Source organism: Sebastes umbrosus, chromosome 23 (genome assembly GCF_015220745.1).
Source record: "Sebastes umbrosus isolate fSebUmb1 chromosome 23, fSebUmb1.pri, whole genome shotgun sequence".
NCBI classification, from domain to species: Eukaryota; Metazoa; Chordata; class Actinopteri; order Perciformes; family Sebastidae; genus Sebastes; species Sebastes umbrosus.
In genome coordinates, this window is record NC_051291.1 from 5,071,826 (window position 1) to 5,087,345 (window position 15,520).

The window sequence follows — 15,520 nt, forward strand, 5'->3', positions numbered from 1 at the left end:
AATAATACAAATATATTTTTCTTTCTTTCTTTCTTTTTCTCTAATTAACTTTGGGGCTTTGGAGGGGAAAAATACGTTAAAGTTAAATAAAATAATAATAATAATACAAAATAAAACATATATATATAAAAAAAATATATGTATACAAAATTATAAAGAAATGTTTAAAAAAAGTATTTAAATAAATTATAAAAAAAATATATAAAATATATATATATATTTTTTTTTATTATATTTTTTAGTTATTATAATTTTATTTAACTTTAACGATTTGTCTCCTCTCTCACCTGTTGCTGTATGTCTCTGTACTGTTCATCCCACCACAGAGTGATAATAATAAATCATCTCTGCTGTTCTCTGCTGTGTGACGTAACACCCGGCGGCTCCGCTGGGGGGCGCTGACGTCACCAGCTCTCAATCAGACCTGGAGACATGTGGCTGAGACTTTCTCAAAGCTACCGCTCCTCTTTATTATATATATATCAGCCTTAAACTATCCTCCTCGCAGCTACCGCTCAGTCTGCAGCTCACTGCAGGAGTTAGGACTCTAAACACATTCAACCAGGTGAGAACCAACCTGCAGAAACACTCACAGGTGAGTCACCACAGTTAGCCTTTAAGCTAAGCTAACTGGGAGCTAACTTAGCTTAGCATGCTAACATTAGCAGGTGCGTTAGCTAGTTAGCATTAAGCTTGTTAGCTTGCTAGCTAGCTGACTTGTGACCTTCAGTGTAATCTTCCTGGCTGATATTATAAACTATTTATCCTTCTTTGCTTCAGTGCTAAGAACAGTCAGCTAATAGCTTTAGCTAGCTGGTGTTTTTAACCTAGCAGTGAGCTAGTCTGTGCTAACCCAACAACAACAGTCATGTTGTCATCGTCGTGTTGGCACTGGTTGGTTGGACAAGTTGAGGCTAATTTTAGGAGAGAGAGGCCAGAGCTGAGCTGAGATAAGACACACTACAGCAGCAGCATGCTGTTTCACAAGTCCAACAACTTAAACTCACATTTAGTCACATTAAACAGCTGATTTAGTTTAGATTAAAGGGTTTAATCAGAGGCTAACTGTGGGTTGAGACTGTGTTAGCATTGAAATGACCACACTAATGGCCTGTGTTGGTTTATTTTAAGTGTTTATAAATGTAACCTCAGGGTTTTTAACTCATCACAGAGGCTCTGGTGAACAGGTTTCACTTTAAGACACATTTTAACATCATTATAATAATGAAAGTGGTGAAAGAACAAGACTAGTTCCGGATCAGATATTGTCACAGACAGCTAACAAGAAGAAGTCTGCTGGATGGATCTGCATTTATTCATCAGTAAATCACATTTAAGTTAATTTAAAGTGTTTAGAGTTGATCACAGGTGTTTTTAGTAGCTGTCTGTATTGGTTTTTAGGTTACTGTTACTCAAATAGAACCAAATATTTCACTTTTTTGTTTTAAAATACAATAATTTCTATTTTATCCAAAGAAGTATATGTCAGGAATTGTCTGTTTAATCAATTAAAAGTAATTGTGTTGGTTTATTTTAAGTGTTTAGAAATTAAACCTCAGGGTTTATAACTGTCTTTTAACAGTCTATTGAACAGGTTTCACTTTTAGACACATTTTAACATTGTTATAATAAGGAAAGTGGTGAAAGACAAGACTGTTTCTTGATCAGATATTATTAAATCTCAGCCACAGACTTCATGTCACAGACAGCTAACAGACCAGTAAACCAGTATATAACATTTTAAGTTAATTGAAAGTATTTAGAGTTGATCACAGGTGTTTTTAGTAGCTGTCTGCATTGGTTTTTAGGTTACTGTTGCTCAAATAGAACCAAATATTTCACTTTTTTGTTTTAAAATGTCAAAATGAGGATTGCAACCAACAATAATTTCTATTTTATCCAAAGAAGTATATGTCAGGAATTGTCTGTGTAATCAATTAAAAGTAATTGTGTTGGTTTATTTTAAGTGTTTAGAAATTAAACCTCAGGGTTTATAACTGTCTTTTAACAGTTTGTTGAACAGGTTTCACTTTTAAACACATTTTAACATTGTTATAATAAGGAAAGTGGTGAAAACAAAGACTGTTTCCTGATCAGATATTATTAAATCTCAGCCACAGACTTCCTGCTCACTGTCACAGACAGCTAACAGAAGTCTTGTAATCAATTAAAAGTAATTTATAAAAAAGTTCCTTTATTAGTCCCGCAGTGGGGAAATGTGCAGTGTACAGCAGCAAAGAGGGGATAGTGCAGAAAAACAAGAAGCATCAGCTAACACAGTAAAAAAAGAGCTAAACAAAATATGAACCATTTAAATAGGAAGGAAATATAAAAAATAGGAGCAGTATATACAGTATTTACAATAAACAGACTATTGCACAGACAGCTAACAAGAAGTCTCGTGGTCTGCTGGATCTGCGTTTATTCACCAGTAAATAACATTTTAAGTTAACTGAAAGTATTTAGACTTGATCATAGATCTTGTCAGTAGCTGTCTGTATTGTTTTTTAGGCTAATGTTACTATTGCAGAACATTTCATTTTCACTTGTATAGTTTTAAAATGTCAAAATGAGGACTGCAACCAACAATGATTTCCATTATATCCATCAATGACACATACAATGCTAGTGACTAATAGCCTGTGTTGGTTTATTTTAGGTGTTTAGAAATGAAACTTCAGGGTTTTTACACATCACATAGGCTCTGGTCCGAGTCTGTTGAAAAGATTTCCCTTTTAGACACATTTTAAGACTGTTTCCGGATCAGATATTATTATTAAATCTCAGCCACAGACTTCCTGCTCACTGTCACAGACAGCTAACAGAAGACGTCTTGTGGTCTGCTGGATGGAACTACAGTATATGTTCTGCAATATTACTATTGCAGAACATTTCACTTTCACTTGTATAGTTTTAAAATGTCAAAATGAAGACTGCAACCTACAATGATTACCATTTTATCCAAAGAAGTATATGTCAGGAATTGTCTGTGTAATCAATTAAAAGTAATTTATAAATGTCTCAAGCAGTGACAGTTAGGGATGCACTGATCTGACTCTTTCAGTCCCGATACCGATACCGATACCGATACCGATACTTGGCCTTTAGGTGAGACAAGATATTTTCCTTTATTAGACCCACAGTGGGGGAATTTGCCGTGTATATCAGCAAAGGGGATAGTGCAGAAATGACACACAATGCTAGTGACTAATGGCATGTTTTGGTTTATTTTAAGTGTTTAGAAATATCAACCTCAGGTTTTTTAACTCTCTGTTAACAGTCTGTTGAACAGGTTTCACTTTTAGACACATTTTAACATCGTTATAATACAACATTGTTATAATAATGAAAGTGGTGAAAGCAAAGACTGTTTCCGGATCAGATATTATTATAAATCTCAGCCACAGACTTCCTGCTTACTGTCACAGACCGCTAACAGAAGTCTTGTGGTCTGCTGGATGGACCTACGTTTATTCACCAATAAATAACATTTTAAGTTAACAAAGTATTTAGATTTGCTCACAGATCTTGTCAGTAGCTGTCTGTATTGTTTTTTTTAGACTACTGTTGTGTGTCACTATTGCAGAACAAAAAGTGAGTCAGACTCAAATAGAACAAAATAGTTCACTTTCACTTGTATAGTTTTGAAAATGTCAAAATGAGGACTGCAACCAACGATGATTTCCATTATATCCATCAATGACGCACACAATGCTAGTGACTAATGGCCTGTGTTGGTTTATTTTAAGTGTTTAGAAATTAAACCTCAGGGTTTTTAACACATCACAGAGGCTCTGTTGAACAGGTTTCACTTTTAGACACATTTTAAGATGGTTATAATAATGAAAGTGGTGAAAGCCAAGACTGTTTCCGGATCAGATATTATTAAATCTCAGCCACAGACTTCCTGCTCACTGTCACACAGACAGCTTACAGGAGAATTATGGTCTGCTGGATCTACTTTAATAAAGTAATTTCTAAAAGTCTCAAGCAGGGACAGTTAGGGATGCACCGATCTGACTTTTTCAGTCCCGATACCGATAACGATACCTGGGCTTTAGGTATCGAGTACCGATCCGATACCAGTGTTTTATTAATAAGCTGTATGCCACACTGTCTGGAAGTGACTGGGAGCATTCTTTTATGAGTAAGGCAGCATCAGGCTTGACTTAAACATTGCTTTCCTAACTGTGTAACACAAAATGTGACAAATAAATACAGATATAAGTTTAGTGAATTATTTTGTATTAAAATAATAAACCATACACCAGCAACTTCTTGTTGTCTTGACTGTTTAGGGACCCCAGCGTGCAGAAATATTCAAATACACCATTTTTAGAATAGGGGAAAATAACACATTTATACTGCATTCAAAAAAACTGCATGTGATTATCATAAAGTGGGCATGTCTGTAAAGGGGAGACTCGTGGGTACCCATAAAACCCATTTTCATTCACATATCTTGAGGTCAAGGGACCCCTTTTGAAAATGACCATGCCAGTTTTTCCTCGCCAATATTTAACGTAACTTTGGAGCGTTATTTAGCCTCCTTCGCGTCATGCAAGTATGACATTCTAGCTCACTCTAGCTTTAAAACTGAGCCCGCTACAACCTCCGAAAGACAGAATAGTGTCGGCTTTTTAAGAGGTAAAAAATCAATACAGCGCTTTGGAGAATCAATACAGTAATAACATAATATCGTGATACTCGTGTATCGATATTTTCACACCTTTACAGCTTCAAGCTCAACTGAGTATTAGTGAAAACTGAGCTTGAATGGTTCGGGCTGTCCTCTGTTAGACTTTTTTTGTGGCATTAAAAGTTGGATTTGTAGGAGCTCTGGATGCTAGAGCTGGACTATTTATCAATACCATCCATCCAGTTTCTGCTGCTTCATCCAGTTCTGGCTGCAGTGGCAGCAGCTTTTGCTGTCTTAAGAAAAAAAGGTTTTATATTTGATTTTGTGGCTCAGTCACGGAAGTAGTTGCGTTCCAACCTCAACTCATCTAAAATGTATTATCACAGCACACATGTTCTGTTTTTAAATCTCCATAGTAGGTAGTGGAGATGATGTAAACATCGCCAACCACTTGCTCTCTTGGAAATATAAACACGCCAATCTAACAGGTTTCAAATCACTTCAACAACTTTCGTCTTTTACAGTGTTTTATTTCGTGTCTTGCTGCTATTATAAGAATACTATAGTTTTATTTCCCTGTGGGCTAAACAGAGTGGATAACATAGTGTACGTAATCAGCTGTACTCCTCTCCTTTGCATCAATGACACCATCTTCCTTTTCTCTCTTTCTCTGCGCTGTAGTGGTGATCAGGACAGCCCAGGGTGGACATGACTGGAGCTGGAAGTGGTGAGACTTTACACGGCACAATGATGTTTTGGGTCAAAATGTATGCAATATGTTGCATTAACAGTATGACCCATCAGTCATAGTATATCCACGCATCTCCTCGTTGACAAACCTTTATCTTAGTGCAGCTTTTTTTCTGTTCACTGAGTAGAAAGCATCAGATCTGAATCATACATAATTTAACAACTTGTGTTCAGGCGGCCAAGGCCCGCCCGATGGGACGGATGCTGAGGAGGCAGAGAGGTGTCCTATCTGCCTGGGCGTCCTGGCCGGAGGCGAGCTCGCCATGCCCGACAGCTGCTGTCACGTCTTCTGCCTCAGATGTCTCCTCACATGGGCAGAGGTGATGCGACATTACATTTCCTCCAGAGTGGAAAAGCTTGTAAAGCATTTAGACCAGCATGAATTGTTTTCTCTTTTAAGACGTTTGATTCCCTTTTACAGTTGCAGATGGCGCCTTCCTGCCCGGTGGACAGAAGACCTTTCACTAATGTTTACAGATGGGACGGGAATCTCAGCTGTGTGCAGGTCAGTCTGCGCTCTACCCGTGTGTTCTCTGTCATAGCTGAGGATATCATGGCTGTGTCGTCATTCACAAGAGGTCATTTGCTGCTGTTCTTTTTTCCTAATCCAACACTGTAAACTCGGGAAAACAATTCTAATTTAGGTGCCCTTATCAGGGCTTATACCTGTCTGCATACCTGCCGGCCCAGTCACTAAAAGCCTGTCAGTCCAACGAGGGGTTAGTGGAGTGCAGTAGGTCGTCAGGCCGCTGCACACCACCGTAGTACCACCGCGGTTCAGGCCCGAACAGCTGAGGCAGCGAGGCCCGAGGCTTCGCCAGCAGAGCGGAGAGCGCTCCATCCATTCCCCGGCGATGCCACTATTTAATTGATCGCGAATGGTGACTTTCTCTCCGACGGATTTAAAAAATTCAAATGCTAAATGTACTTGGGCGGCTGTTAATACATCAGACCGGCACATACGGGTATTTCGCAAAAAGTCAAGGAACAACAGACTTCAATACAATTTGACGTATGTTAGGATTAACATTTTGACAAATTGGTAAGGCATTCATCTCTTGTTATACAAACGTTTTATACAAGTCTAATAATTATTTCGCGACCTTGCCTGAACCTGAGCGTTTGCAATGCCTTAATAAATGAAGTTTGATCGCCGTCGTGTCCCTTCAGTCTTCTTCCCCCCGTCCAACACAGTGGCCGGATATTGCTTCTCCAGACATCTATACATATTTGATTGAATCACATTAGGCTAAGTGTTAATAACCAGCCTGTTAATAGCCAACTGTTTGATATATAGGCTGAGATTTAGTTTGAGACGACAGTCTGATGCTGCTATAACGTTAATGTATGACTGTATTACTGCAGCAGCCTCACACTCAAGCTAACGCCATCATCATTTAGTGATTTTCCAGACAGACAGGGAATATTCACGTATCTTATGTGCCTCCTATCTCAGTGTGAAAGCCTCGGTTAACCCGCCTCACATCATAATTTTCTCTCCTGCGACAGCGAGTTTCAAAATTTGGCACTAAAATGAAATGTGCTTCTGTTTGTTGTTTCAAGGTTCCTGTGAGGAAACGAGCGACTCCACCTGAAGCTGAGAGCTGCTGCTGTAGAAACCCCGAACAAAAAGTCTGTCTCAAGTGAGTCTCAGGTTTTTTTTTTTATATGATCATAAGGTTGTCTCAAAGGTCTTTATAGAGATTAGAGGAATACTTAATGAGATCTACTTAATCATTAATCAGAGAAAAGGGATGTCGTAGTATCAAATTCCGTGTTATTATCTTGAATATGACAATATAGGTGTTGTTTTTTCTTTTCAGAAGTAAGCCTGCAAGAAGACTGAGACGGCAAAAGGCGGAGAGGACGGCAGACGGCAAAACAAAAGGACTCGTGAGGAAATGTATGTTAACGCCCCTCTTCCTCCAGAAATATGCGTGACCTACTCACATGCTGTGAACAAGGTCAACAGTCTGTAAATGTCTTTTCCAGGTAACGACGACGACCCCTCCTCACTGAGCAGAAAAAAGGTGTTTTTCCATTTAGTTCCTTTTAACAATGTTCACGTTTCAGTGTTTGGTGTAATATTAATGTTTAATGTGGGGTTTAAGTCTAATCAGATGTATTTCCTCCAGGTGAGAGGAACAGAGTGTTGCACTTGGTCACCGTCTCCCTGCGTCGCTTTAACGACAGCATCGACTCAGGACATGTAAGTCACGCTTCTCTCTATGATGAATTATGATGAGGCTTGTCTCAGCGTCCTTCCTTGGAAGTCCTTCATATATATATAACTCTTTATCTCGTTTACATCCTCCTGCAGTGCAGAGCCTGTGTGGGTGGCGGAGGACATACCATATGACACCGGGTTCAAACACTGCAAACCCCAGGCGCAAGACTGTCCGTGGCTTTCTCCTGCTGCTCCCATCCCTGCTAACGGCTCCTCAAGGTAGTGAAATCCCAACTGACACGTTTACTTTTACAGTGCTTTGTTTGCCCCTGTTGCTGTTTGCCCTTCCAAGTCCAGATTTAGAAGTCGGAAGCAGACATCTCCTATTTATGTCCAGTTCAATCTTTTAGCCCAATATCACAAATTGGCTTCAGGGGGGCTTTACAATCTGTACAGGATACGCTCTGTCCTTTACAGTACGACCGTATATGTATGTCCTTGGCACCTTGGCTGCTAAGTTAATGCTCCCGGACGGGTTGTCTGTTGTGCTCGTACACTGCAGCTGGTGCACCGCTGCATGCGAGGCAAAAAAACATAGATATAGTAATGCGGAACAAAAGCAAGAATACGTGGTATTCAGTCGTCGAGAGGAAATTTGACAATGCCCTTACCGTGTGTTTTTTCTTGTCATTGAGAGAAATGTAACAGATGGCATGGTATCTTTGAGATAAGTTGTTTTTTGTGTTTGTATATTGTTGGTTTTACAGGCAGAACTTCCATCCCGCTGGTTGGAACCACAGCCCATTTCCATCTCCCTTCACCTCCAGTTCACTGTTCGGCCCCGGCCATTTCGGTGAGTCTTGTCTTTTTTTTTTGAGATTGGTACTTACACGTGTAAACAAATTGGAACTTGGAACTGCTCGATCATTCTTCGAAGATTCCCACCTGTTTTTTAAGTAGTATAAATGGCAGTAGCGAACAATTTCTAACACAGAAAATTAAGCAATCTAGATGACTGGATAGATTTCTAAATGATGTATAGTTTAAAAAGGTTTGTATCTGTAAATGCTAGTGGCCCTTGCTCATATGGTTCCTCTCCCACAGTCTTTCAGGGTGTTGTCTGCGCCATCACGTGTCCCAAAGGAGGAGAGAAGAGGGGCGGTCGAGCTTCAACCTCCAAAGCTCCCACCAAAGAGGCCAAGTCTTTACCAGCCAGACGATCTGGACGCAACAGTAAATCCCAGGAAGAGGCTCCCGCGCCAGACCCGTCATCACCTCCGCAGTCCAGTTCGCCGGACTCCGATTCGTCTACCGGCCAGCCCACCAAACCGAGCAGGGCTTCTCAGGTGCCGGCCAAGAGGAAGGGCAAACGGGTAACAAACCGAAAGGCCAGTGGGAAACGGAAAGCCCCGGCCAAGAAAAAAAAATCTCCCGAAGTCGTCAGCAGCCCGGCGGCAAGCGAGGGAGAGGACGAGGGTGATGGATGTGACAAGAAGGAGGACGAAGAAGACAAAAGTGATCAGGAACAGGATGTGAACAACTCAAAGCAGCAGCAGCAGTCTGATGCTGAAGGGAACCTCAACGAAGACCAGGACGGTTTCAACTCTGCTGATGAGCAAGGAGACGCGAAACCCTTGCGTAACGATGTGGGAGAGGACAGCGACGAGACTCAGGAACAATCTAATGAACACGAACTGAAACCAGACGAGGGGGACGGTGACATGTCTTGTCCCTCGGACTCGGCTCCCAACAGTCCCGGTTCATTCTCTGGTGGCGACCGGAGTAAGAGGGAGGAGGAAGAGCCAGCAAGTCCCGTTTCCCTTGGAGAAAAGGACTGTGAGGACAGGACTTCACCGACACCCTCTGACTTTGAGAACAGGACTTCACCATCACCCTCTGACTCGGAGAAAAGGACTCCACCATCACCCTCTGACTCGGAGAACAGGACTTCACCATCACCCTCTGACTCGGAGAAAAGGACTTCACCGTCACCCTTTGACTTTGCGAAAGGGACTTCACCGTCACCCTCTGACTCCGAGAAAAGGACCTCACCATCACCCTCTGACTCTGATAATGCTCTGCTGGACAACCTGATGTCTCCACAATGTGATGAGCAGGCTGACGACATGGACATTTGTGCAGAGTCAGAAGAAGCCAACAATGAAGAATCTTCAAAAGAAATGATGGCTGGATCATGTGAGAATTCTCCACAACCGTCCTCCCCGTCTGCTGGAGATTCGGAGGATAATTCAGCTGTCCCGGAATCAAAAGCCTCTGAGGACGCTGACATGAAAACGGCTGGATCAGAGCCTTCACTAGTTGACAGCTCTGCGGAGGGAACCAAGGATGACGGTCCACCCAAGGATGACGGCCCATCCAAGGATGACGGTCCACCAAAAGATGACAGTCCATCCATGGATGACACTAAAGTTGTCCCCATGGACTGCAGTTCACCCATGAGTGAGCACGGCAACAGTCCCAGTTTGGAACTACCGAAGGAGAGCGCTGCCTCAGCCGCTGCAGAACCTCCTGGTTCCGCAAGCCAAGCCGCCAAGGACGAGGGCGACAAGGACCAACAAGAGAGCGAAAAGAGCCAAGAGAGGAAGAATGGCAAGCCGCGGCGCTCTCGCTTCCACTCCCCAACCCGTACTTGGTCACCCAAGAGGGATTCCAAGCCAGAATCATCCAGGCGCTCGCGGTCTAGAGAACGTGACGGCAGCCCGCCCTCTAGCCGCTCGTCCCGAGCTCGCAGCAGAGAAAAGGACAGAGACCGGGACGGCGAGAGAGACCATTCTAGGAGGGAGCGTAGTCGTGAGAGGAGGAGGAGGCGATCCAGGAGTCGCTCTAGGTCCAAGTCCAGGTCTAGATCAAGATCCAGAACGAGAACCTACAGACGACCCAGCCCCGAACGGCCGTCCTCCAGAGAGCAGTCTCCCCCGAGGAAGGAGCGAAGAGGCGGCTGGAGGTCTGAGCAGGGCAGTGGGACCGGCGGTGAGGGACGGAGACATCAAGGAGGCGCTGGGCGCTTTGAAAATGGTGTGCCTACAGAAAGTTCCCCTGAACGCCAGAGCTGGTCTGAAAATCCCGACTGGGTTACAGAAAAGACTCGTGGGGACGCTGACGTTAAGAACCGGGACGGCTTCAGCAGCGCCTTCAGAGAGCGGGGCCGCGGGGGCCGTGGAGAACGTGGCCGGGGCGCAGGGCGGGGTGGCGATGGCGGCGGCCGTAGCTTCTACAACCAGCAGGGGGAAACGGGCGACAGCCGCTGGCCCAGAAACAACTTCTCAGGTACAGGCAACAATTCAGGGAACGACGCGTACAGCCGCTTCAACGAAAACCGGGGCGGCGGTCGGAGGAAAGACTCAGAGCCAGGAGACCGGTCAGGCTGGTCATCGGCATCCAGCTGGGCCGTCAGGCGGTCGCTGCCCGCAGACGTTCAGGACTACTACTCCAAGAGGGAGAGAGGAGGATCAGGAGGCTGGAACCGACAAGAGGAGGAGCAGCCGGGAACCGCAGCAGCAGGTCAAAACCCTCCTCAGTTTTACCAGTACAGTTATTTAGCACCACTCCAAAAACACTACTGCTACTAGGGTTGTAAATCACCAGTTTCTTTACGATACAATATTTTATAGATTCTTTGGACAACGATACGATATTTTTCTGATATCACAAAGTCTGCCACGATAAGATTTCAATTCTGCGATCGATTTGCCCATTTAACACAATCCGTTACATTTATATCAACTCACAAAAAGCAACTAAAATATGATTTGACAATTTTATTACTGGGCTCTTCCAGACATTTAAAGAAAAAACAATCTGTTCTTTTTAATAATAATAATAAAAAATAGACCTCCTGTTGTTGGAGGTCTAGTCGCTGGTCAATGCTGGTGATCGGCTTGTCAATAAAATGAGAATAGCTGGTCCACCTTGGCTGTTTTTAGCTCACGTACATTCGTAGATGACCATTTCGTTTTCTTGTTCTCCAGATCCCCCTAAGGGCGACGCTCCTCCCCAGGCAGTCCCGGGCAACGCTCCGGTGCCCGTGATGCCTCCTCAGCTGAACGTTCTCCAGCATCCCTACCCGATGCAGGGCCAGCGAGGAGCCCTGCCGGTCAGCCTGCAGACCGCGGCGCCGTACGCCATGCCTCCTCAGGGCCCCGTGCACCTCCACCCCGCCGTACCGCTGCTTCAGGGCCCCGCTGTTGGCACTCAGGGGCTCCCACCCCCTCCCCCGCCGCCTCCACCCATGCATCAAGGCGGCCAGACGGCAGCAGCTCAGCCTGATGGCTACGCGACACAGGTATGGTATATTGGGGCGTAGACGGGACTAGTGCTGAGGATGTGATGGGATTAAGTTACAGACTCTGTATATCCATCCATAATCCTTATTCTCTGGTTTGCTCTAGATGGCGAGTGCAATGGGGGGTTATGGGAAACCCGGCCTCCTTCCCACCCCAACCAAAGCTGGTTATGCTTCGGCGACCCACGGCCAGTCTGCATTCAGCCAGTTGCTCCCATCCTCTACGACTCAGCCCGGCCAGCATAACAGGGCTCAACCTGACAGCTCCAAAAAAGAAAAGGTTACCACCGCTCCACCTCCGGTCACTCACTCCATCACAAAACCACCTTTCAAAAAAAGAGTTTTGTTTCTCTGTCCATCTCTTTCCAGTCATCTGATTTCCGCTTTCTGCTCTAGAAACAACAGATCCAGGAGAGAGCTGTCAATGAAGTGAAGAACGCCATCAAACCCTATTACCAAAAGAATGAAATCACGAAGGACGAGTACAAGGAGATTGTCCGCAAAGCTGTAGAGAAGGTAAACATTTCTCTCTGTTCGCTAAGCCCCGCCCCCTCTTAGTTACTGTTGCTATGCCTGTCAAGCTCACCAGTGTGGTCTAGTTGTGCCTTTTGGGGGTTAGAAGTCCAGGGTGCCCCTGTGCAATCCTGTGCTCATGTACCCATACTCATAAGACGGCTCCGATACACCGGCACCGATACTGCTTTACGGCAGCGTGACGTTAACCTCATGTTTTTCTTTTTCCACAGGTGTGTCACAGCAAGAGCGGTGAGGTGAACTCCAGTAAGGTGGCCAACCTGGTGAAGGCCTACGTGGACAAATACAAGCACGCCCGCAAGAAATGAAACCCCCTCGCCCTGCTGCCGGCGTGGCGACGCCCTCACAGACCCGTTCAGCTGCTCAAGTGCAATTTCCTCTAGCTGGAATTTAGCCTCCAAACTGAAAGACAACGGAGAGCCAACCTTTTCCTTTTTTTGATATCTCTACCTTTTATTGAATGATGAAGATTTTTTTCTATAGATTTTCATATTTTGTTAGAAAAAAAAGAATTACCCAATCAGAAATTGTAATGCAAGAGCCCTTTATTTTGCATAGATGACTTGGGGGAACTGCTGTATTGAGCGCTGGGTAGCGTGGGTGGGAACGTGGGGGGGGTTCATACTAAAGATGCAACGCTCAGCGAACGACATCAGCTCACGTAGTGGAGAGCCTCTTCCAGGGTGCCGGCTGGTACGATGAATTTCTCCCTAAATGGCATCCTGATCGCATAGCTTATTAATGAATAATGTCAATGTTCTTTTTTTAAATATTCTATAATATTTCAGATGAAAGCCTAGTTTAAAAAACAGTGCATTGCCTTTATTAATCTCTGTGGCCCAATTAAGGGCTGGAATCTGATGAGTGTGATTGTAATCAGGGCCCTGATTGGTTGAGGAAGTGGGATGGCCAATCAGCAGTGAGCTTGTAATGTAAGGCACAGGTCCCGGGGGGGGGGCAGAGCGGAGCGGATCAAATGAAATTAATCCCACCCCCCCTCCTGAATGTGTATTAAATATGTCAATGAGTGAACACGATCTGTGCAAAGTATCCAGAGAGTAGTGAAATAAATTAGCTGCTTCCTGATCTGCTGTGTGTTTGTTAGAGGCGTCACCTGGAGGAAGAAAACACCTCCGTTTTACATTTTAAAGGGGACTTATTGTGCTTTTTTCCCCTTTCCTGTCGTGTGTTCTTTGGTTTTCTTGGGGCTCTTCAGCTCCTCTCCAGTGGCTCCCTGTGGATTTTGAAAAATGGAAATTAATATTTGTTTTTTGTTTACATTTTCATTGTTGTAGGTCTATGGTACGACGGTACGACGGAGTATTAGGGCCACATTGAGGAAAAAAAAATAAATCTGAGATTTCGGGAATAAAGACATAATATTACGAGAAAAAAGTTGTAGTATGAGAATAAAGTCATAATATCATAGAGTAGTAATTTTACGTGTTATTTTCTTTTTTTTCTTGTAAAGTTATGACTTTAAGCTCATATTGAAACTTTTTTTCTCGTAAACTTATGACTTTATTCTCGTAATATTACGACTTTTTTTCTCGTAAAGTTATGACTTTATTGTCATAAGACTTTTTTTCTCGTAAAGTGATGACTTCATTCTCGTAATAGTTCGACTTTTGTTCTCGTAAAGTTATGACTTTATTCTCGTAATATTATGACTTTTTTTTCTCGTAAAGTTATCACTTTATTCTCATAATATTCTGACTTTATTCTGTAAATCTCAGATGTTTTTTCCCTCAATGTGGCCCTAATACTCCGTAGTACATTGTCTCTTGGGCCCTCACTGCATTAGACTTATATTCTATAAACTTAGACTATAAACTGTTACCTTCATCACAATGATCAAATGTTTAGCGGCTCCAGACAGATTTCTTTTCTTTGATAGTAAAGGTTGCTGACCTCTGTTCTAGTAGAAACCTAAATACAAGTATGCACCTGAAAATAAGCATAATAGGTCCTCTTTAATTCCTTCATCTGAAGTTACATTTGACTTTAGTCTCTTCTGTTCTGATGTTTCTGCTCTACACTAACCACAAAATCACATTTGAAATAATGGGTGGTATTGTGATGTCTTTCTTTGTCTATTTAAACACAATAAGCTCCCCTTACTGTTACCAAGGAAAGAACTAGCAGACATGAATTGGATGCACAGTAGGTTGGAGCACTGTCAGTATGTAATATCACTGTTAGATACATGACAGACAAATCCTGCCTTACTTGGTCACTAGAGGGCAGCACACAAATCTATAAGCAAAGAGACAAAACTCCAGTGCTTGGATGTATAAAGAGACGTCTGTACATCAGAGGATGATTTATGTACAAACACTTAAAATAGACCTCATTTAAATCAAACTCCTAAAAGTTATAAAATTCACTAATAAAGGAAAGGAAAAGCACAGGTGTTAATAATTAAATGAGGGATGGCTGAATTCCTTCTTCAGTCTCAGGGTCCTGGTGTTGTTCCCAGTGTCTCTGGGACACATGAACACAACGGAGCCATCGTTGGTGTTAGTGTAACACCTGTGCTTTTCTTACTATGTGTAAAAGCCTACAAACTTAAATTTCATCACAGCAAACTGGCCATTTTCAAGGGGTCCCTTGACCTCTGACCTCTAGATATGTGAATGAATATGGGTTCTATGGGTACCCATGAGTCTCCCCTTTACAGACATGCCCACTTTATGATAATCACATACAGTTATACTTCTATCGTAATGTTCTAAGCCCTCATACACTTAGGTCCCCCTTTTGCCGGCAAACCAGCCCTGACCCGTGGAGGCATGGACTCCACTAGACCTCTGAAGGTCTGCTGTGGTATCTGGCACCAAGCCGTCAGTAGCAGATCCTTTAAGTCCTGTATGAGTTGCGAGGTGGGGCCTCCGTGGATCGGACTTGTTCGTCCAGCACATCCCACAGATGCTCGATCGGATTGAGATCTGGAGAATTTGGAGGCAGAGTCGACACCTTGAACTCATCGCCATCCACATGATGTAAAAGATGATTCATCAGACCGGGCCACCTTCTTCCATTGCTCCGCGGTCCAGTTCTGATGCCCATTGTAGGCGCTTTTGGGCGGTGGACACGGTGTCAGCACGGCTCACCCTGACCGGTCCCA

The 15,520-nt window shown here is 43.5% G+C and overlaps 1 protein-coding gene across 4 annotated transcripts; it reads left to right on the forward strand.

Moving 5' to 3' along the window:
• The first annotated feature begins 374 nt into the window (after positions 1-374).
• On the forward strand, positions 375-13,479 carry scaf11 (SR-related CTD-associated factor 11). 4 transcript variants are annotated; one of them, XM_037760523.1, is made up of 15 exons: positions 375-595; positions 5,321-5,366; positions 5,564-5,709; positions 5,811-5,894; positions 6,953-7,032; positions 7,213-7,292; positions 7,382-7,419; positions 7,525-7,598; positions 7,710-7,835; positions 8,315-8,409; positions 8,661-11,078; positions 11,546-11,859; positions 11,966-12,139; positions 12,265-12,375; positions 12,606-13,479. In XM_037760523.1, the coding sequence occupies exons 2-15, from the start codon at positions 5,348-5,350 to the stop codon at positions 12,699-12,701; spliced, it is 3,855 nt and encodes a 1,284-aa protein (XP_037616451.1). In that variant the 5' UTR covers positions 375-595; positions 5,321-5,347; the 3' UTR covers positions 12,702-13,479. The 4 variants fall into 4 exon arrangements, with proteins under 4 accessions (XP_037616451.1, XP_037616449.1, XP_037616448.1 ...); XM_037760521.1 differs by having other exon boundaries at positions 375-565; positions 12,256-12,375; XM_037760520.1 differs by having other exon boundaries at positions 376-595; positions 12,256-12,375.
• Positions 13,480-15,520: the final 2,041 nt, after the last annotated feature.

What these genes read in the sequence shown, in the direction of transcription:
- scaf11 (XM_037760521.1), top strand. An exon ending in GGAATCTCAGCTGTGTGCAG is followed by an intron (nt 5,895 to 6,952) that starts GTCAGTCTGCGC and finishes TGTTGTTTCAAG; the next exon opens with GTTCCTGTGAGGAAACGAGC. An exon ending in CTGATGGCTACGCGACACAG is followed by an intron (nt 11,860 to 11,965) that starts GTATGGTATATT and finishes GGTTTGCTCTAG; the next exon opens with ATGGCGAGTGCAATGGGGGG.